Consider the following 22,706-nt stretch of genomic DNA (forward strand, 5'->3'; position numbering starts at 1 on the left):
AACGACCCTGCTCACCAGTCTGTCGGACACGATCGACCCATTTTTCATAATTCAAACTCATAATGTTCTGGAATTTGCTTCGATGTAAGTCATTTGTGGCTATGCGATAATACCTTCATGAAATTCACGTTCTCTTTTAGTTGGGCCACTGACATCACTTGATGTATTTTTGACTCTTCCAATGAGTTATGCAGACTTGAGGGCTTCAGAAGTATTCCGATTGCGCTCGGTATAAAGCTACTTTTTTTTAAACGACTAATAATGTTATTATGGGAAGTGCTCTCAGGTTCATGAATTCATATCTCAACTCCGACGGATCGAATACTCCTTTCTTTGCTAATATGGAACAGTTGATAACTTCGTGGAGTTCATCCTCGCATTACCCAATGGTGAGCCAAAAAATTAAGAAGGACAGCTTAGTATCTCGTCAAAAGTTATGGCCACCAAGATTTTAGAAAAACAAGAATTCAGGAAAAGGCTTTGATTCACCTAAAATGTGGCTTCATAGAGAAAACACTCGAAACTTTCGATTGATCTTGATTGAACTGACACTAATTTACCCAGGGCCTTATTAATTATGCGACTTTAATTTCATCCAAATTACTGATCAACTTCAGACCAAATCACTTCACGTTATAAAAGTCTAAAAGTTGCCGCGGCACTCTAAAAGCCCCGTTATGCCGCTTATACTATATATCAATGGTTTGATGTATGCACGGCGTGCATAGATATCTGTCATCCGAAAAGTGCGGCTGGACCATTCAACAAACCACATTTTTTTACTAAATCCAACGATGAACGATATCGAAAGCTTGGAGCCTTAAGATTCTTCCGTTCAGCCGAGAATCAATGCGGCCATCACAGCATTGATGATTTTGTATGCGCTATTTGTTGTGCAATTTGAATCTCATCAGGAAAACGCTCCAAGCTACAACCTTCTGTTTCCTGAGATCCTATTCATTGCATGGAACGCACTCATAGGTCCAGTACTATTACTATTGTTGGCTCGTTTGACGTTTACCTTACGATCAGTCACGCTTACGGGATACCTTCTTTTGGTTGTTCGCTCTGTCGCATTGAAGCTCTTGTTGTATCATGAATCTCATGCATTGCAAGACCTTGCCTTCTGTCTTTCCATTTATTGGATGTGTGCTTTAGTGGGTTCAAGTTTCTTTATCTTTGCGCACCTGTCTGGGCTGGAGGCAAAGAAGGTCTACTTTGTTTTAGCTTGGCCATCCATTTTGTTTTTTGGGCTGAAGATTGAATATTTTGATGTGTTCTCGACGGAACTAGGTATCGACATCGCTTGCGTTTTCTCATTTGTGATGTTTTTGATCATATACTTTGCTCTCCCCAAAACAACAAAGATGGATAGGAAAGTGGACAGCTCCAAATTCTTGCCTGATTTGGCGGTCGTCGTGGGCATTCCATTGAGTAACTTCTTATGGCTTCAGTACAGGGGTACGATCGACTCCAAGGACACCATACCTTTTTATCTGTGCTTCACTTTGATAACATTGCTTCTATTAGTTGGACTGGTCATTGTTCTGGTTCGTATTGCCTTAAGAGCAACCAAAAACAGAGCCACAATCAATTGAGCCAAGGCTTTTGACTCAGTTTAGTAACTGGTTAAAATTGAAAGGCCTGGTAATCGGTTTGTCAGTTGCTCGCTGTGCATCAGCTCGAATTCAAGGTCCTTTCTTTTTATGGGCTACCAAAACCACCATTAATCCAGGCTTGGAAGGTTCCACCTCCTCATTCACAATCTTTTATAAAACCTCAATAGACTGCTCCACTTACCAACTCTAGCATGACGAATTTTATTTTCAAATATGTATCTTCATCGTACACATCAGTCAAAGGTCCGTTCTGGAGCATGAGCAGGCCGGAGTTCCCAAGGAAAGATTGGTGCAAGACGACGAACAGGTTCAGGAGACTCTACCGCCTCATCATCCTCAACTTCCATGGGCTCTTCCTCGGCCTCTTCTTCTTCAGCCTCAATTTCCTCAGCTTCGCTTTCCGTATCAACAATCTTCTCCTCGGGCTTCACTTCCACCTTTTTGGGCTCCTTCTTCTGCAAAAGCGAGTGCATGGGGACGTAGTCCGACCGGTCAAACACTCTTTCAGCCACCTGATTATGGAAGATACTGAGATTTTCAACTGGAGGCTCCAATTGAAGCGCCTTGATGGCTTCCACAACCGTGGGAACGGCTTTTTCGTGTTCTTCGATGATTTCTGGAGCTGGTCTAGGAGCCTCCTTGACTTCCTCGACTACGGCAGGTTCCTGGATTTCGTGGCTTTCAGACCACTGGGTCCGATAAGCCTTGAGGTCTTCAGCAAATGTCTCATTTTTGGGAGGCTCCTGCGGTGGTTCCTCTCTCGTGGCATCCCACAGGGCCTCCTGGGGTGTAGGTCCAAAGGCCTCGATGTACTTGGCTGGGTCACAGAGTTCGGATCCTGAGTTTCCAGGAGGTTCAACTGCTTGTTCCTTGTTCTGCTGGAGCTCGGCGTTCAAATCCTCAAACATGTCTTTGAAAGCGACAGAAGGAGCAGCAGATTCTGGCTCGATAGGCACATTTTCCACCTCTGAATCCTCGATTTCCACGAACACAGGGTTCGAGCCAAGCTGGGCTACCTTCACCTCCCCGAGAAGACTCTCCATATTGCAGACTCTCGCTGCCAGCGAGGAAAAAGCCGTTTCAAAAGATTCCACGCTTCTGCCTCGAGAGACCACATCGTTCCATGCTGCCCACCATTCGTCACTATACGCTCCAGAGCCTCCATACCACGGTTTCCGAGGCCCGACAAAGTGCACACACACGACGTCCTGGCGAAACCGTTTTTCTGCCGCCAGAGCGTAAAAGCTCAAAACAGGGCCCTGGAGCTCTGCCGCCGTGTTGAACAAGTACGGAATTTGCACCCATCTCCGAGGTCTCTGGGGCTGCACCTCTGGCTGCGAAACACTCCAGTGCGCAAGCTGGGGCCACGACGGATCTGGGTTGAACACAGCGTTCAAAAGCGCCTGGTCGCCGCCGTCATAGAGAAAAGTCGCGCCGAAAGCGACCTTTCTGATTTCATTGGTCAATTCCTCGTGGGTCTCCCGCAGCGGCCGTAGCACGAAAACGCCCAGGTTGAAGGTATCTGGACACCCGGCGTCTGGGGCCGCGACGATCTGGTCTGGCGCGAAGTCCACCGCCAAAAGGTCGGCCACAGGGGCCCGCGGGAGGGTATCGGCGTCGAGAAAGAGCACTTTTTCATACGGCAAGCGCCAGAGCTCGATTTTGGCGAGTGCCTCGGCGTGGCCGTTTCGCCAGCCGGAAAAAGTGCCGTCGTTGCAATTTTCATTTTGTGTTTCCTGGCTTTGTTCTACCGGGACTACTTCGTCCCAGAAGGCTGCAAGAAGCTCAAGCTGGCGGCGCGAAAACCGCCCTGGCACTATAAGAAGCACTCTTTTGGCGCCATGAAGCCGCTGCTGCCGGAGCCGTTCTCCAAGCACAAGCGCCCCTGGAATGTAGCCTTCCAGGAAGATCATCAGAGCGACCGCCCACATTCTTTAGCTTTGAAGAGGGTTTTTGAGTTGAGTGGGTGAGTTTTTCAGAATCAGGCTGGTCAGTCTGCCTCAGCTATTGATTGGCCTGAAGTATGTGCTTTTAGTTTTGGGCCTCTGGTATTGGCCTTTGATTTTTATTCCGTTTTCTATCCTTTGTAATGATCCCTGGCCTTATGGCTGTAGAGCTTTAATGGTCACAACCACTATGGTCTGCAGATGCAAATGCTTGATTGATAGGATGTGGTCCGAGATTACCGTGGTGGTCGTCTATCTCAAGTGAGCTTGTTGATTATGCTGAAGAAGCTTTTTTCTTCTCCTTGTTCCTCTATCACAATCGCTTATGCCAGAAGAACTCTGTTTCCTAATGATCACTATCTGAGAGCCGGCTAGATGCTCTCCGGTGGGGTGATGCCAGAGTCAGACGAGTATGCGGTGGCCCGAAAAGCTGGGAAAGTCACCTTAGATGTTGGATTCTGCCCGCAGAACGTCTTTTCCACCTGGCCCGGTGCTGGTTATGCTTGGTTTGACGGGTCTGCTTGCTGTGTGTAGGCGGATGCAGAAAGGGCTATCGAACACAGCGATATACGAGCCTGGCTGGGGCTGATTTTTGGGGTAGGACAGTCAACAAGACGTATATAAGGAAAACGTCAATTTTTCAGGAGTATCTCCCAGGCCCTGCTGTCAATGCCTCAGATGCGTATGTGGTGGTGGTATGAGACAGTTTCACCAGTGCTCCACAGATCTGGAAGGAATGAAAGATGTTTTGAACTTTTCCGAGATCAGTAGTGCTATTTACCGAGCGAGTGGCGGCGGTTGGTCAATTGGGCTTGTTTTGGGCGTTTTGCCAGAAAAAGCGTGGGGTCTTAGGGGTGCTTGTCTAAGCGTGGGGCGAGTCACCTGCCTCGCAGAAGTGCCAGATTAAGCGAACTGCTGGCCCTGGCCGAGTCGGCTGATGTGCGTTTTTCGATTTTGGAATCTTTTTGAATCTTTTTGAATTTTCTGTTTCGAACTGAAAAGCCTGAATTCAGGGTATCAGGGGCTCGGTGGATCTCGGACTTTGACGGACAATGGCGTGGTGAAAAGTTGAGAATGCTTCGGACTTTTTGGGTAACCGGTCACGGGAGATTTGGTTGAGTTTGGGGTTTTTAGGTTTGGATGGTTGGTTTGGTTTTGAATGAGTCCGATAAAAGCCGATAAAAGCCGACAAAAGCCGATAAAAGCCTGTTAAACGTGCTGGGCCGACTGTAGAGTTGTGCTATATTGGTGAAGCTGGTGGCCAGATTGGGAAATAGAGTTAGAGGGTGAGATTGCATTTCTCTAGAAATTCATTGAAGTTGCTGATTGTGAAAATTTTGCTTCCTTTAGCTGTGAAAACTGTGCTTGAGCTTAAGTATGTGGTACATCTCTTCCAGTTTGGATCACCATTGCAGCACCTGTAGGTCCTTATTAACATGTTTGCACTTTTCAAAACTCAGAATACAATTTCCCTTGTAGAAAATAATGAGAACCTGTAATATTGTGTACTGTTTACGATAGAATTTGTAGGTACCCTGGCATGCTATTATGCATCTATGACAGCTTCTGGCTTGCTTATCTAGTGCTCATTTTGCAGCCATCAAATGCCACCAAAATACGCAGACTTCACTTATCAAAGTAATCTTGATAACTTCAATCTCAAATCATGAAAGTGTGAAGATTTCAGTGTTAAGTGAAACCTGGGAAGTCCAAATCCTGACCTGATGTTTGACAATCTCTAGATCTGAAAACGGTCTATTTCAGCATTTTGTCCTAAGCATGAAGCACTCTTGTAAATTCAAATTAAAGACTGCTTCAGAAAAACCTCTCCTACATTCTTCTTCGATTAATGACATTACATATACAAAGGCGGGTGCTTAACGGGAGTAAGACCAGACGTTCTTCAACAAACCGTCCTGCTGGGCCAATCTGTTGATAGAGTCGTCACCCTCACCTCTGGCTCTGATGTAGCCGGACAAGGCGTAGGTGGTGTTGGAACCAGCGACGGCTCTGCCCTCCTCATCGACGTTGGCGATGTTGATCTGGACGGAAGCGTGGTCCTTGGCCTTGATGATTCTGTTGGAAGCAGAACACTTTCTTGGCACGTACAATTCGACCTGGCTGTTAGTAAAGGATTTTGGGTGATTTGGCGTGGAAGTGGACAGAGTGGTGGAGTTTTTGGATTGTTCGAGGTTGGTGGATATCTGGATTTCTTGATCTTCGAATGAATCAAGACCTCATAAAATGACCAGAGCAAACCTGGCCGTCAAAGAAAAAGCATGGACGTGCTCAACTGACGTGGTTCATGGATGGGAGCTTGGACTGCTTGTTCATGGATTAAAATTGGTATAATCTGACATGGATTCACGGGAAATGGCATATTCTGTCTCTGGACTCTGTCACAACCTCTCGCCTCGACGATCTAGTCGGTGGTTTCACATACTAATTGACCCTTATCGTTCTCCATTTTGGCTGATTCTAGATGATGCTGAAAAGATTTCTATGAGGGTTTCAAATTTTTTTCGGTATCAGCGCTGCGAGGATTCTCGCATTGTGTGCAGGCAAAAAGCATTCGCGCACTGTATGGAGGCCTTAGGGCTCGAGCCCTAGACCTTTTGTCACCACCACTTGTCTATCAATTCACCAAAATCTACTTCAGTTGTCGTATGTCTTTAAATTGAAATGCTAATTAAGTGCTAAAACGGCGACAGACTCCACGTGGTGGGTTTGCGGGAAAAAGTCGAAGCCCTTGATGCTCTCCACATGGTAGTCCTTGCCGTGCTCTGTATTGTTGATGAACCACTCCACGTCTCTGGCCTGCGAGTGAACATTACAACTGATGTAGACGATCTTTGCAGGGTGGTATGTGCTGAGCTGGTTGAGGAAGACATCGTCACAGCCCTTTCTTGGTGGGTCCAAGATCACAGATGTGCGCTCAGCTGGTGTGTCAATATTGGCGAAAATCTGCTCTGCTTTGCCAACAATGAAGTCAGTGTTTTGGACTTTGTTGATTTCGGCATTTCTTCTGGCGAACTTGACACTATCAGCGCTGACCTCGACACCAATAACACGAGAAACACCACCAGAACAGGTGATCGAGAAAAGACCAGAACCACAGTAGGCATCCACCAAGTAGTTGGGCTCATCAGGCTTCAGGTTGGGGATTTGTAGGTTGTCTTCCACATACTTTGTCACAATGGGCAAAATGGAGTTGTTGTTTTGGAAAAACTCACCGGCACTAAACTCGAAAGTGAAGCCGTTGACATACTCCCTGACAATAGCTCTTGATTCGGTGACGCATGTCTTGACCAACTTCTTACCATTGTCCTCCACCTCCACCGTAGAAATCTCATCGTTTGTGTCTTTGGAACCCTGATCGACCTCAATCTTGCCTTCTGCATCAGGCATGATGGTGTTCTCCCTTAGAAGCACAGTGGCACCTCTCTTATACTTCAAGTATTCATCTTCAAAGCGACGTCTCTCGTTGGTCATACCCTTGAGAACTATCGGCGTGCCGATCGAGCACTCCTCAATGTCCAAAATGGATCCCTCACCGCCAGCAGTCTCTCTCCATTGAGGTCTTCCCTTGGCACCAAAGCCCATGCTGGGTCTGTAGTAGTTTTCAGGTTTCTTGTTTGGCACATTGAAGTGCGGCGTAAGCTTGGTTCTATAGTTGTACTGTATTGGCGACAGCTGGGTGTTGGAGATTGATGGGAGCTGGCTGTTTTTGGAAAGCACTGGGGCAAAGAATCTGTATGCGTTGGCGATGGTGTTTCTCTTGAACTCGAGCTGTGTCTCGTAGTCAACATTCTGGTATTGGCAGCCAGAACACTTGCCAAAGTACTTGCAGTTTATGAGAGAATCGTCTCTCTTGTCACCTGCCTTCACTATGGAAAGAAGGTCAGACTCCACGTACAACGGATGCGACTTGAACACTCTGATGTTCACAATGTCACCAGGTAATCCAAACGGAACCATGACTATCTGCTTGCCGTCGATTCTGACTGGATGGTCAATCACTGCGAGGCCATCTCCATTGGATGATAATCGTAGGATCTCCACATCCTTCACTTCTCTGTGGTAAACTTTCTCGACCGAACTGTCATTCAAGATCTCTCTAAGATCGTTGGCGATATGCTCCTCGGTGAGGCCAATTTCAGCTAGGATCTCCTTAACCTCAAATTGGAGAACGCCCATAGGCAGGGTGGGATCCACATCTTTCGCCTTGTACTTTTTCTTGTATTTCTTTTGTGGCTTTTGTCTCTTGTCCACAGGCTGGTTTTCAGCAACTGGCCTTTTGGCTTCTTCCATCTGGATCGGACTCATGTTTGGTAAAGATGGTGGAGATTTCTGCCTCATCGCGGTGCGTTACGTAACAAGTATCATGGCCTACTCATTGGCTGATAACCTGCAGATAGACCACACCCTTTTGCAACCAAAGGGGACTTGGACTAGCTCAAGCAACCTTGCAAAGCTCTGTAATTGTCTTGAAACCCCACGTCGCCATAAAGGGGATACCTGCGTAAACGATGGTACGACCAATGATCTCCACATCGTAGCGCTTTCTGAAAACACCACTGATGCTAACCTCAACCTGCGGCTCTGAAGGGTGACTTTTTCTATAAGCAAGGAGCTCGTAGGCATCAATGTCGTCGGTTGGGCCGACTTTGTCTTGGTCGCCTTCTCTTACCGATTTAAGGGCTTTGTTGACATCCAATAAGGGCTCGTTGGCCATGTTTGAAAGCGATTGCGATCTGATCTGTCTAGAGGTCAGGTGGGAGTGTGCTGTTGGCATAAACTGACTGCGAGGGAGGTAAATACCGAGGAATTTGTAGATTGGAGGTAAGATGGTGAAAAGCACAGGCTTCGAGATGGCTTTCCAGATGACCACTAGAACGATTCCAAGCACCATACGCACAGCACTAAAGATAACACCATGTTTGTCGAACGAGTAAGGAATGGAAAGGATTTTGTTGAGGTCTCTGCCTGGGGCAATGGCTTCTGTGATGATGAAAAAGTAGTGACTGGTGTCGAGACCGATAAGCACACCGACAAAGGCCACCGAATCGTCAAAACATGGACAGTCGTCGACGGGCTCGGGGTAAATGTGGATGAGGTACAAGTGTCCAAGCACTATGAGGATGACCGTACCTGCTATTCCCCAAACAGTGTCGTTTCTGGACGAGAGCATAAGCCAGGCATCGTAGGCCAGGCCCAAGTAGCGCCTAAAGGCAAACAAACTGCTTCCAATCAAGGCACCCGTCAAAATGTCGAAGAATCCGTGCATACCACAGTATAGACGACCGATGATAAGCGAGAAGTAGTATAACAAGAGCAAAAGCGATAATGCCGCCATCTGGAGCACCAGGAACAGGTCACGGAAATCCCACAATTTGGCAAACAAGATCAACGTCACCGCCGTGGCGTTGGCCAGGTGGGACAGAGGCCATCCGTACTCCTGGGTTGTATATGAGGACATGGTGATTCTATGAAGCGGAGGGGACCTGGGTCTGGGCAAGCACAAGAAGTCCTTGAAAAAGCCCGAAATGTAGATTCCGTAGCCAAGCACGGCAACAAGGTCCCTGGCTATCCCACTGCTTCCAAACCAGATAGGAACTGGGAGCATGAGTACATAGAAAGTATGGGAAGCCAAATTGGCGGTCCAGGCAAAATAGAAATCAAGCCACGGGCGTCTCACCTGGAGCTGCAAATCCGCCAAGATCTCCGTCTCCATTCTGACCACCGGAAGACACATTTGTCTCAAGGTGTATCTCAAGGTTGAAAGCTTGGACTTGTAGTGGTCTGCGGATTTATTTCCAGCGTCATTTTCGCCAATCTGGTCTTTTGTAGTGGAAGATTCCGAGGACTCCTCGCCCCTTTTTCTGTGTTTGAGCTCGCCTAGCTCTGTGGAAGCCTCTTTCATGGAGTTGGTTCTGGTGATCTTTTGACTTTCGCGACTGTGTAGGTGTATGCAACAGAGATCTAGAAGTCCAGGTGGGGGGCCCAGGTTGCCCCAGGGTCGTTATAAATAAAGACTGAAGTTTCAGAAGAATTTGAAATTTGAAGAAAAACATCTCTTTTTGTATTTGGTTGATATGGATGGTGGGGTGGCCTTTCTGGACGTATGTGGTGCACTGTAATGGCTGCGAATTGGTCCGAGGAGGAACCGGCTGTGTGAAAGTTAGGGAAATATTATGGTAAGGTGATTCCAGGTTGGTCCTGCTTATCCTATAATTGGAGAGAGGGAAAATCTGGGTGTCGTGTTTTCTGGAATGTTTTGTGGGTTTAGATTGACCAGGTTATCATGTAAGTCTGAGACATAGCTGCTGGTGATCGGTGGGAGTTAAGAAAAGAAGAAATGTTCTTGTCAACACGAATCCTTCAATAGCCGTTATTGGCGTATAATATTGCAATTTAGGTCTATTTGGCGAATGAGGCGAATGTCAATGATATTGATACTCCTCCAAGCGGTTCGATACACTATAGTACTAAGATTATAAGGTGATGAGGTGATCAATTCGAACTGTTCATTCTTCGTGTTTGCTTAACTGAGCAATTCTCTTCCTTTAAATATTTTATAATGAGAAAGCAATCTTACCTCCAATTACTAGGGCAATCATACCATTTGAAAGTACTAGTACCGTTACCTACTCATTGAAACTTGTTATTCCAGAGCTTCTCATTTTAAATCTTGTCCTCCATTTTCTTGTTACTCATGTCAACTTCTAATCTCAAACAAAGTGGCAATTCATCTCTACACCACCCTACATCATGCGTTCATTCAATATGCTAGTGTTTATGCTAAAGCCTACAATATCACACACTTGCGGCTGCTCTTCTTCCTCCGTGCAAACGCCAACTCGTCCTCATTATACTTCAGTTGCGGGTTGGGACTCAGCTCGTACGGGTTTCGCTGATAATCGTCCTCCACAAGGGGCAGGTCCAAAAGCACACTCAGCCCAACCGAAGCATGCGGGAAATGCTTGTTGCTCTTATTACTGCCTGTTCGAGAATGACCTCCTCTCAGATTGCCTCTCAGGTGGTTTCGCAGGTGGCTGCCGCCCATGACCCTGCTGAGTCTGTTTCTGGACTTCTCCACCTGCTCCTCCATCTCCTTGCCTTTCTGAAAGTGGTTGAGTGCAAAGTTGAACACATCCTGGATGTTGAACATGGTCTTGGCCGAGCATTGGATGTAGCCAATGGCATTGATTTCGTGTGCAAGCTGAAGCGGTATGTCAGGGTCAATGTCATTGGGCAAGTCAGACTTGGTGCCCACAAGCAAAACAGGCACACCGGGGCAGAAGTGGTTCACCTCGGGAAACCACGTATCTTTGATATTCTGCAAAGACGTCAAGTTGTCCAAGGCGAAGCAGATGATAATCACATCAGAGTCAGGGTACGATAATGGTCTCAAGCGGTCGTACTCCTCCTGGCCCGCTGTGTCCCACAATGCCAATTCAATGGTCTTCCCGTTGGGCGACTGCACACTGGTGACGTAGTTTTCGAAGATTGTGGGCACATATATCTCAGGAAACTTGTTCTGGGCGTAACTCACCAAAAGACAGGTTTTACCACATCCACCGTCACCTACCACGACTGCTTTCATATTGTACAGCGCCTTTTTCGCCACTTGTGGCATCATCTTATATTTGGGGATAATCGGACTATCGTTTATCAACGGGCTCCTTGGAGACTTGGGGGTCCTTGTAGGGGAGCGATTGTAGGGATTGACGTAGTCATTCTGGAGGTCAAGCGGCAGTTTGAATGACATTGTGGAGATGGAAAATGAAAAGCTAGATTATGGCAGCCAGGATGGTGGGTGTGTGATTTATCAGATCAAGAGGCGTGGATCAGTGTTTGTTGATGTTTTCTATATTTGGCCTCGCTTAGCTCGCAAGAGTGCACAGATAGACGGATTAGTTTTGGATAATGGTCCACAGTTCGGGTGTACCATTGGAAATGATTATTGAAAAGTCGAAGATTTGCTAGTTGTTTTATTCTGTTTGGAATTGAACTGGTTTTGTTGTTTCTGGCTGCCTTGATTGTGGAGTCTCGCCTCACTGGTGAAATTCAGGGGCCTCGTAGAAATATGGCTTGAAAGTGACATCCTCGGTTTCGAAGATCAGGCATTTTCGTCGAAGAGTCGGGAAATTTGACATTTTGATTTTAATTGACTCTCGTTGAAATGTCATTTTGTTGGTTTTGTGGTGTTCACTTTTTGGAGGTGGGGCGGAATTATTGGCTGCAAATGCGATCTGCACCTTGGCTTGTGTTAAACCGACCACATCAAAAGGCCGACGAAAATAATCATACTTTGATTAAATGCAATTATTCTCATATTTCGTACATTTTGAAAGCTAGTTAAAACCCTTCTCACACGGCGATCCCATCGGACTTAAGAAATGTTGAGTTTCATGGTTGTTTCAACTTTCATGGCAGGCATGAACTAGACCCAGCTAATAAAACCTGGTTCTTTAGATTATTTTATTGTTTTACTTTGTACCTTTTCTGAGCCCATGGAAATCACTCAATAGCATTTTTTGCTTAAACCGTTGCAACAGAGTCCAGACCTTAAGTGCTCCATTTACTCATGATCTTGCAGCACATATGACTGTTTGGTATTATTTACAAAACAATTTACCGAATTACTTCTGTAGCCTACGGTGGCTGAAGCGAAATACGTCATTTTCCCGTAAACCCATCAGCCGATAACAAGCCTGAATACCCACTAGAAACAGACTAAACTATCCCTGGTTAACTACCCAATTAACAATAAAAATCTCTACAATTCCTGCTACTCCCCCACCCTTTTTCCAGCGTTCTAGCCTCTTCACCTAACTTCCCCTGGCTCATCTCATTTTTCAGACAAGGCTGCCTGGTTACACAAAAGCAGCTGGCCGAAGCTCATCGTAAATGTGCACATCGGGCTTCTCTCACCGACCCAAGAAATCATCAAATCTAGACCTTCAAGAAAATAGTGCTGCAGCCGTTGATGGTCCAGCAGAAAATGCATATCCACCAAAATCGGCCCGAGCCGGACTCGTAGATTAGTGCTACTAGCAGCGATGCCATCGGAGATGGACTCATGAAAAAAGCGTTGGGCTAAAGCTCTAGTCAGAAAGTAATACAGAGTTTTGCTTTAGAGAATCAGAGAAAATACAGAAGAGGTGGTGGATCGCCTGGTTTGCAGAAACGACTCAAATGGGAAAACGGTCGCTTCCACAGCCTAGGACATTCCCAGACCAATCAGACCTCATCCACAGATCTAGATCAGAGCCGCTGAAGTGACATGATGTATCTTGCCCCAGCGATTCTGTTTATTACTTGCAGCTGCTGCCTCGGCATCCTCGGCTACATATCGGAGTTGGACGCCGTGCAAGAAAAAAATCGTAACCCATGGAAAAACCACCCAGGGTCCTCATAACCGGGCTGGCCATCAAGTCGTTGTGGAGGTGAAGAAAAACGGCCAAAAATGAATGCAAAAAAGAGTATGTAAAAAACCACATGAAAACCTCAAAGAGCCCTGTTTTTCATTTCCCTAAAATGTCTAACTCTTAGCGTCGGGGTGGTTCTAGAGCAGCCGCAGAGATGAGAAAACCGTTAAATGGATGCGGTGCGGGTGACGAAAAAAAAAAAGAGAGGTCTACCGAGGCATTGGAGAATGCTTGACGAAAGGCAAGCCGAGTCACAAGAAAGCATGTCACGTGGGGCTTCGTTTGCTAAGCTTTCTTTCCGTGGATGTGTAAACAAGGTTTTGTTCTTTGACGATCGTGCTTTTTTGCCTTGGATCTACTTTTCTCGGATCTGTGCAATTCACGATGCCCTCTTGTACTAGTACAATGTAGTGCCTTTAGGTGAGCATTGGCGGTTGCAGAGAGGGGGGCATTGTGAGAAGGAAGCGAGGCTTGGCTGCAGGAATTTCGGCGTTTGAAGGGACAGTGTACCGCGTTTTGTGCAGGCCGCGCGCCCGGGATGAAAACAAACCTGGCAGTGCTTGCGTGATAATCTGATTATGTGCAGGATGCAACCCTCTTCCGCTCGCCGCGAGCGCCGCGCATGCAGGTGGGCGAAACTGGCCCCACCGTCCCTACTATACGACACATGGTTTTTGACAACCAGAAAGCAGATTTTTAAAAAAATTGTAATTTTGTAAAAGCATTGAAAACGGAATTGAGAAGTCACTTGAGGGTGGGCCCCTCGTGCGGCGGGCAGGGCGGGAAATCACCCCCTCCCAAAAAGGGACGTGCCCAGCAGCTGGCTGTTCCACACCAGCATGGAGGCTTCGCGGGAGTGCACACAAGCGGCATTTCTCTGTTTATGCTCCTAGTCCCAGCGTCCTGCACGCAGCGCGCGTGCCCACCCAGGCTCGTGCAGCACCACTGTCGCAGAAATACCAGCGTAAATCTCAAGACTTTCTTCTTTCTTCAACCACTACACTCTTTATCCTAACTTCAGTCATTCCTTTACAAATGAAGTCCACTGCGTTGTTGGCCCTTGCTGCCTCCCTCGCTGTCGCCTCAGCCGGCGATTGCTCTTTCGAAGAAGGCTACCACTACTGTGCCAAAACAAACAAGGTCGCTTTCCAAAACGTCGGTTTCCTGGACTCCTACAAGGACGTTGTCGCCATGGACGAGGACTCCGGCAAGTGTGAGCAGAAGACCCACGAGTTCTCTGGTAACTTGGCTCCTTTGAACGAGGAGTTGTCGTTCCACTTTAGAGGTCCTTTGAAGTTGAAGCAGTTTGGTGTCTACTACCAATCCGGCTCCAAGAAGAACAAGAGAGAGGACGACGAGGAGTGCACCACCACCCAGCACGTCCACCACAAGCACGTCAAGAGAGCCACTGCTTTCGTCACCCAGACCGTGTTTGTTGACCAGTTTGGAAACACAGTGACTTCCTCTGCCACCGCGACTCCTTCCACCGCTGCTAGCGAGAGCTACGACACCACCGAGACCAACGTGGCCTCTGTCTCTTCCGACGGTGGCGCCAAGTCCTCCAACGGTGCTGTTGACGCTTCCTCCTCTTCCTCCTCCTCGAGCTCCTCGTCCACTGCTTCTGCTAGCTCTGGCGACTGGGTTCGTTCTTCCTACTACAAGCCAGGCACCGCCGAGAACTGTACTTTCTTGAACCACCACGGTGGCTCTGGTTCTGGTGTCTGGTCTTCTGCTTTGGGTAACTCCCTTTCCTACGCCAACAGCGACAACTCCAACGGTGCTTCTTCCCCTCAGATCTTGGACGACGTCACCATCAAGTCCGACACTGAGTTTGTCATTATGTCTGGCCTCAAGTGTGGCGACGACTCCGAGAACGGTGACTGTGGTTTCTACAGAAAGGGTATCCCTGCCTACCACGGTTTCTCTGGTGATACCAAGTTGTTCGTTTTCGAGTTCTTGATGCCTTCCGACGGTTCCTCTGGCTTCAACGCCGACATGCCTGCCATCTGGGCCTTGAACGCTAAGATCCCAAGAACTTTGCAGTACGGTGAGTCCACTTGCTCGTGCTGGAAGTCTGGTTGCGGTGAGTTGGACTTGTTCGAGATCTTGCACTCTGGTTCCAAAAAGTTGATTGCCCACATCCACTCTGGCCAGGGCTCTGGTGGTTCCGGCTACGGTGGTGGTGGTTCTCAGGACTACTTCGAGAGACCAACCGAGAAGGCCATCAAGGCCGCTGTGATCATGACCGGCAAGGAGATTGTCATCAAGGTTGTCGACTCTGACTTTGACGAGGTCTTGACCGCTGACACTGTCGACGGCTGGTTGGAGTCCTCCGGCACCGTCGCCAAGATCGCCAACTAGATATGATATCCTGTCTGCCATTTACATTCTGATTTGTTTTACTTAGTTGATATGAAAAATTTACCCTAACCTGACTGTAGCCACCAGTTAACCTCGGCAAACTGTCTCTAAGCCACTGGCACGAAAAAGCACCATTTTTTTCTGTGACGACGAGGCTGAAGAGCAACAAACAAACGCATTGCCTAATTCTACGCTAAGGCGGTCTACACTATTTTTTATTTTTCGCCTCCTTGTTTACATCGCAACTTATGCTTGTTCTTCAATTTTACCGCAGCAATAAACAGCCAAGCCAAATCTTCCACCAACGCGTCCGCGTCGACCCTCAGTGGAACGGAAGATTTTCTTTATTTTATTTTTTGTAGATATTTGGTCCGTGGTCGTGTTTTTACGGCGCCAACAAAGCCGGAATCTGTAGATCGTGTGGATGTACGTGGGGTAAAAAAGGGAAGTGGTCAAGCAGATGGATTTGTTGATTTTTGCAAAATTTGTGTTTCCATTGTAGGCTTATTGTTGAAGGTTTCTTTTTGGTTTTGGTCATTTGGTGGTGGTTGGTTGACGTATCTCAACGGAATTGAGAGAGTACAGATGCGTCAAGATCAGAGGGTGGATTTGCAATAAGAAGATTTGAAATTTCTGACTACAATTAGAACCCTTTTCTTGCAATCACTCTCTCTGTAACTTTCAAAGTCAATTCGTCTAATTCCTTTGTTTAATTCCTTCGTCTACCGAAAACAATGGCTTTCCAAACTCTAATGCGTTGACGGTGGCTGCGAATGCTATATATCTAGAGCACAGCCGAGGTGAAGTAAGAATTCGTATTTTTGGGAGGAATGTGAGTTGAGAGCTTTTTTGTCGTTTATAATCGTTGTTGCAGGTGGTTCTCGTCTTGAGTTTTCAAGTTGATTGCTTGGCTTGATGGTAGCCCAAGACCTCTTAGTGTCTCTGGCTCATTGCTATATTCATGGAGAGGGATATCACATTTTATCCCCTTACCAAGTCAACGGATGTATTCTGAGTCTCAATGGGCTTCAAGCCTCTGTTATTTAAATCACTTCGAATATTTCTCTGGTAGATTCTTTCTCACTGTATCTACAATTGGTAAGCCCAATTGAGCCTTTCAAGGCAATGCAAGTGTCTGCGATGAGATGCCACCCAAAACAACTGTTTGATAAAATCTAGGCTAGAATTTTGGCAAGATTGCTGTTCAACTACGATGCTGCACTAGTTGCAAAGGTCCTCTGAATTTGTGTGCTGTGAACTTCTTGTAGGGTCTTTCCTATCACTACATCCATCAGTTCTGCTATGCCACTTTACTTTTGGAATCAAGACTCTTCCTACTGCTTTTGTAATATTTCTTTCTTTTCAGTATTGCCCGCTGAATAAAATATTTATCCCTTCATGCACTATGCGTTCCCCGAAAGGTGAATCTCTTGGAGTATTCAGACCATTTGCATGACATATAATAACATCTCCAACTCTTGAAGATCATACGAAGTTGACAAATTCTGTACTTTTTTCAAACAGCCCGACTCCGTTAAGCAAACTCCTCAAGATGGAAAAGCATTCTCTATACTTTATCCACAAGGGAAGACAGCTTGATTCTATCACAGCTGAATTTACGAAAGAAGTCGAAAGTTACCCCAACTTCGATTATCTCAAAACGCATACCACCGTATTTGGCGGTCAGTATTGGGTAGTTCACATTTCCTCATTGACCAACCTACCTCTTCACATCAGCAAAGAACCCATAGAAGAGGTTCGGAAAAAGGAAGGTATTCAAGGTTTTGGCGAGGGTCCCAGATTGAAAGATGTAAATGGCAAGGTTGTATTTTCAATTGCCAGGTTGGACCAGTTTTACATAAACCCTATTCCAGAATCCAGGAAGGCAGATCGTGACAGGTTGTGGGGCCTGCGTTGTCTTCAAATAAAAGATGAACGGATCCCACTTGATTTTCCTATTTCCAGAATTTTGCTGGACAATCCACAAAAGGTTTTCTATGATCTGAAGCTGCTGTTTGAAGAGATCGACTCTACTATACATGTTGGTCTCGAAGCGAGATACAAGAAGCCCCAGTGTTTTGAATCGATGACTCCAGGTAATATTGCTTGTCCTGACGCTTCACTATCTGAATTTGTACAGCTTCAGTTGGTTCTGAAAGATGCCGAATTTTCAGAAGGTTCCCTTGACTCTCTATCTGTGATACTAGAGGAGCACACAACATGTCCGGTTGCGTTCGAAGATGAGATTCGAATGCTGAAAGATGTTCGAAGTATGAAGATCTGTCAGAAAAACATCAATATTGACTTTACTCTGCGTCTGTTTTCGAGTGTTGACAACAGTTTTACTTTTCCGCTTCAAATTTGCGGTTGCAAACTACCAAACCTTGGTCCATCATTTTACTCTAACAACTGTGCAAGAAGCTACACTTTGAAGTTTATCTTGAGCATCAAAGATCCTCTGAATAACTTAAAGGTATCCGCCCTGTTGAATATTGACGTTGCATTGGTGGATTACAAAGCACAGGTGGGAAATGTAGCACACTTGAGGAAAGAGCGGGATTTTCTTCACTTGGAAATATGTGATAACTCATCAGCAGCTCATGATATTTCAGCTTCTGTTCTGAAAAGAATTAGCAATTTGCCGTGGAGCTTTTATGGTTTCCAAACAATTGCAGCCAAAAGAGGCGACCGAGTTTATGCAATTACTATATTTAACCTATCAGAAGTTAAAATTCGGGACCTTTCTTCTCTCTGGTTTGGTCAATATCGCAGACAAGCAACCATTGCTCAAAAGAATGACTTTTCATTGGTTCCCACTGGTACATGTTGGGAAGTTCGGGATCAATCACTCAACACTTTGGATGGTACACTTCAAATTGCAGTTTCGGACCGTTTAGCAGTATTCAAAAGCGGCTATTACCCGCTAAACATCCTCCACTTTCATGACTTGGACTTGATTGCAACATACTTAAGAGGAAAGTATGTTCTTCCAGGTATGTCGTTTGAATCAATAGTCTCGCTCAAAGTAGACTACTCTGGCGAAAAGGCGCCTAAGGTCGACTACATTTCGATACAACTTATTGAACAGACGGTAAGGCTCACCAGAAGTGGACCGTTATCTGAGAAAAGACACATTCACTTGGCGTACCAGCACGAGGTCAAAACCACCGTATATCGGAACTCATCCTCTCGAAAGTGGTATTCCAATATATGTAAGGTTCCCAATTTGGCCCCGACTGTGTATTCAAGCACCTTTCAAAGAGGCTATAGTATCTCCATCAGAGTTGGGTTCATGGGTGGACGGTTTTTTTCTCGTCAGTTGGAAATTGTGATTTGTGGTCCAAAAGTCCGTCCGTTGGTGGAGTGAAGTTTTTTTAAAAAGCAGGATGGGGATTAGTCGAAGTGAATGGATTGATTTTATTTTAAAGTAAGCAATGGACTGGAGCTGTAAATGTAGATGATCTTGCTAATGAGTCGAACAAGCTTTACTCTTATTTTAGCTGCATCTTACTTGGAAAGATAAGAAATCTACGATGAAAGTCATCGAGGCTAAACGGTGCAAGCCCAGGTCCAGAGAGGGAGGTCGATTTTCAACTCTTTTACAGCTCATACCAAGTTAGCAGTTTTTCAATTGTGACATAGGCAAGGTTGCAGTGGAAATCGAGTTAGTAGAGGGTTGATACATATGGCTGCAAATGGCTGCAAACTGGTCGCACCATGTTAGGTAGCATAGGCCATGAACTCAGGCATTGACGGTGGTATAAGGTAGAGCTTTTCCTTGATTCTGGAAAATCGTAACTCCAATCAAATCAGCCGAATGTACCGAATCCATAGAAAGTGTCTTCATGTAGCAGGCTCAATTGTAATAGCATGCTCACCATACCCCAGACTCTGGGGTCTATCCATCTGAATACCAGCACCACTCAGTGTCCATTTTGCTAGTGCCTATTTCCATTAGCCTCTTACTCGCCCCATATCCAAATTCTTCACATCATCTTCAAAACCAAGAGTTCACCATTGCCTCTTGCCTCCGCTTCAGTCTTCCACCATTCGCACTCACCATCAACTCCACCTTCTTCATGATAGGTATCGACGTCGGCAGCAACGCCGTCCGGATAAGCTACAATGGCCGGGTCGGATCCAAGCCGTTGGTCAGCACGGTCAGCGGATCCAAGCACACCTTGTCAATTGGCCATCTCTGGCTGCAGATCACCACTTTGCTCCAGGAGCTTGAAGGGGAGTCGAAGATGCGTGAAGCAGACAGATCTGAAGAGGAGGGGATCAAAAAGGGATCAGGGGGCGACGATTCAGAGGAATTGAGGTCTGGAGGTGCTGGAGGTGCTGGAAACAGCAGTTCTGCTGGAATCACCGATTGTGCTGATATCAACGGTTCTGGTGAAAAACAAGGCCAAAGCAAATCTAAGGAGGACAGCGTCCAGGAGCCCGCCGTCTTTGTCGCCGCCACGTGCTCAATGGCGGTGGTGGAAAAAATCCAAACGGAAAACGGCACTTTCTACGAACCGCTAGACGAGGAGATCATAGTGTGGATGGACTCTCGCGCCAAACGCCAGGCCAAGTGGTTGAACGAAAAGCTCCCGCAGGACGTTCTCGCCCAGATCGGCGGCCGGGTCACGCCCGAGTTGGGCATCGCCAAGTTGAAGTGGGTCGACGAAAAATACAAAAACAGCGGCCGGGACGTTGTGGTTTTTGAGTTGTACGACTGGGTGAGTTATCTTTTCGCAGCCGGCGGGATGGCAGACGGTCTAGTGCGGTTTTTGGCGCCGGAGGCGCTGTTTGGGCCCGGTTCGCACGCCATGGACGGCCTGGCGAAGGGGTGGTCTGACGAGCTCTTGGAGGAGTTAGGCATTCTGGTTCGCGTAGGGGCGCTCTGCGATGTCGGTTTTGGCGGTGGATTTGAATCTGGAGGGGAAAATAGGGGTGGCAGTGTGGAATCAGAGGGTGCTCTGTTGGCTGGGTCCTGTACCCTCGAAGAGGCAGAAGCGAGGGAGGTGAAGGTGGAGGACAAAGTAAAGGCAAAGGCGGAGGCAAAGGCGAAGGCGAACGTGCCAAAGACAAAGGCCAAAACAAAGAAGAAGGTGAAATCAAAGACGATTGAAGAAGCAAAGCCAGAGCTTGGTGCTACTTCCCGAGAAGATGACGATGTTGGTTCTGGGTCACTGGCTGCGAAATCTGGGGAACTGAGTCTGAGGGAGGAGTCTGCCACAAAACCAAAATCTACGCCAAAATCAAAGAAGGCTCTGAAAGCTCCAAAGTCTCCGAAGGAGTCCGTGGAACTGACCGAAAAGCCAGCGACGAAGAAGCAGTCCAAGCCCAAGAAGGCCAAAGCAGAGGCAGAGAAGAATGGTTCAGGATCTGCGTCTGAGAGGGCTTTGAGTACCCAGAGGACCCCGAGTGCAACTCCAGAGCAGAAAGCTGATCCGAAGAAAAAGAAGCCTCCAAAGGCTTCAAAGGCTCCAAAGGCTCCAAAGGCTCCAAAGGCTCCAGCACCAAGTGCTCCAGATCCAGAGGTATTGACTCCAAAGGTTCCAACTCCACGGGTTCCAAAGCTGATGGAATCAAACGAGAGTAGAGCCGGCACACCAAAACATGGTAAGGCTCCGAAGTCTGCAAAACAGAAAAAGGCTCCAAGTCTGGGCACTGTGACTCCAGAACCTGCAAAGAAGAAGTCCCCAAAGCCGAAGAAGAACAAGGCAGCCGGAAAGCCAAAAGAGAAAAAGGTTGATAGCCAAGAGGATTCTGGAAGCAAAGTACCGATTGAGAAGTCAAACCTGCCTGTTCCCAAGAAAGCTAGCAAAAGCAAGCCAAAGAAGGAGCTCCCAAAGAAGGAAAAGCCTTTGGAGAATGAGTTTTCTTCTAAGAATGAAGCTTCCTCGACGCTGGAGAAATCTTCAAAGAAGGGGAAGACTCCGAAGGTTAAGACCCCACCAAAGGCCAAAAGTCCTTCTCCAAAAGCAAAGAATCCTCCAAAAGCGAAGAGTCCTCCAAAGGCAAAGACCCTACCAAAGATGGAGCTTTTTCCAGAGAATACTCCAAAGACAGAAGGCCCTCCAAAGGCGAAGAAATCTAAAAAGCCCTCGAAGTCAAAGGAACCACGATCCAAGTACCTGCTTGACTTCTTCCCCAAAGCTGGCGAACCCATTGCCAAAAATCGGTACCTTGGAGGAGTCGTTTTGCATGGCTGCATTGACTGCTACGCTGGCGTCGTTGCTCAAAGTAAACTTTCTTCCAACAATCAAAACGACATTGCCACTTTGGATATGGTTGCCGGCACGCTGACATGCTTTATTGCCTCAATTCCTAAATCTACGGAACCAATTGACGGTCTTTGGGGACCGTTCGATCAGCTCATGTCCACGCCAGTGTACGCCTTTGGACAACCAGCTACAGGCAAGATGTTTGCCGAATTGCTGAGCGAATCAGAAACAGATTTTGACACTTTGGAGAAACACCTCAGACATGCGGAAAAAGAGACAAGGAGGACCATGACGAATATCGCAAAGCACCACTTGTACTATGGAGATCGCTACGGTAACAGAAGTCCCTATGGAGATTTTGGTATGGATGAGATAGTAGTCACTGGACATAATGCAGACCCACGTTTATTCAATCTTGAAGCCAACAGTCTCCAGTACTACTGCCTCATGGAATTTCTTGCATTCCAGACGAGGCAATTGGTGGATAGACTAGGTCCTTTAGATGTGGTGAGAGTTAGTGGATCACAGGCGAAGAACAAACGGTTTATGAGACTTCTCAGTGAATTTTCCTTCTGTGGAAAGCTGCGTCCTGAAGTTCGTATAAGCGGTGGTGATACTACGGTTTCCGGTGCCATTGCTGGGTCTATCATCGGTGGTGACTATGATGCTGCTGTTGAGGATGAGGTTTTCGAAGCAAAGCCTTTGCTGACCGTGGAAAAAGATGTTTTGGAGAAGAAGTACAAATTTTTCCTTGAACTCAGCGATTGGCAGCACCGGTTCCGCCAGGTCATGAGGGAAAAACCTCCAAAGCGTGAAGGAAACTAGGTCGGTTGACTCCATTAGGGCAGGTGTTACCAAAGAGGGGAATTACGTACATGCTGCAAGGATAAGGGCCCCGAACAGCAAGCATGACATTCTGTTTGATGTGTTGATTTCGCTGGCGAGTCTGGGCTCCTGATGTTTGGGTTGTTGGCTCATAATGCTGCGCTAGTTTCGCAATGAGCCGCTGGAACAATAGGTATCAACAATGAAGGTTGTTGAAAGAAGGATTTGATCAAAATAAACAGTGGAGCGGCTGACCTGTCGCTGGTTGTTGTGAAGTGTCTGAATACGGGGATTGTCATGGTGATA

The 22,706-nt window shown here is 46.9% G+C and overlaps 6 protein-coding genes across 6 annotated transcripts; 2 read left to right on the forward strand and 4 right to left on the reverse strand. All coding sequences in view use genetic code 12, as the record gives it.

Annotated features, from left to right (window-relative positions):
* Positions 1-1,852: 1,852 nt before the first annotated feature.
* Positions 1,853-3,550, reverse strand: CXQ87_002234 (glycogenin glucosyltransferase; the record flags this gene model as incomplete). The annotated part of the gene is made up of 1 exon (XM_025480749.1): positions 1,853-3,550. The coding sequence occupies one exon, from the start codon at positions 3,548-3,550 to the stop codon at positions 1,853-1,855; it is 1,698 nt and encodes a 565-aa protein (XP_025335049.1).
* Positions 3,551-6,250: 2,700 nt separating this feature from the next.
* TRM2 (Trm2p) lies at positions 6,251-7,891 on the reverse strand (the record flags this gene model as incomplete). Its single annotated transcript, XM_025480750.1, has 1 exon — positions 6,251-7,891. One exon carries the CDS (start codon positions 7,889-7,891, stop codon positions 6,251-6,253), a length of 1,641 nt encoding a protein of 546 aa, XP_025335050.1.
* A 130-nt stretch (positions 7,892-8,021) lies between these two features.
* CXQ87_002236 (sphinganine kinase) lies at positions 8,022-9,488 on the reverse strand (the record flags this gene model as incomplete). The annotated part of the gene is made up of 1 exon (XM_025480751.1): positions 8,022-9,488. One exon carries the CDS (start codon positions 9,486-9,488, stop codon positions 8,022-8,024), a length of 1,467 nt encoding a protein of 488 aa, XP_025335051.1.
* Positions 9,489-10,373: 885 nt separating this feature from the next.
* On the reverse strand, positions 10,374-11,336 carry CRL1 (Rho family GTPase; the record flags this gene model as incomplete). Its single annotated transcript, XM_025480752.1, has 1 exon — positions 10,374-11,336. The coding sequence occupies one exon, from the start codon at positions 11,334-11,336 to the stop codon at positions 10,374-10,376; it is 963 nt and encodes a 320-aa protein (XP_025335052.1).
* Positions 11,337-14,034: 2,698 nt separating this feature from the next.
* Positions 14,035-15,360, forward strand: TOS1 (Tos1p; the record flags this gene model as incomplete). Its single annotated transcript, XM_025480753.1, has 1 exon — positions 14,035-15,360. One exon carries the CDS (start codon positions 14,035-14,037, stop codon positions 15,358-15,360), a length of 1,326 nt encoding a protein of 441 aa, XP_025335053.1.
* Positions 15,361-16,912: 1,552 nt separating this feature from the next.
* CXQ87_002239 (uncharacterized protein) lies at positions 16,913-22,400 on the forward strand (the record flags this gene model as incomplete). The annotated part of the gene is made up of 3 exons (XM_025480754.1): positions 16,913-17,630; positions 18,138-18,529; positions 19,371-22,400. The coding sequence occupies 3 exons, from the start codon at positions 16,913-16,915 to the stop codon at positions 22,398-22,400; spliced, it is 4,140 nt and encodes a 1,379-aa protein (XP_025335054.1).
* Positions 22,401-22,706: the final 306 nt, after the last annotated feature.

This window comes from Candidozyma duobushaemuli (genome assembly GCF_002926085.2).
Source record: "Candidozyma duobushaemuli strain B09383 chromosome Unknown B_B09383, whole genome shotgun sequence".
NCBI classification, from domain to species: domain Eukaryota; kingdom Fungi; phylum Ascomycota; class Pichiomycetes; order Serinales; family Metschnikowiaceae; genus Candidozyma; species Candidozyma duobushaemuli.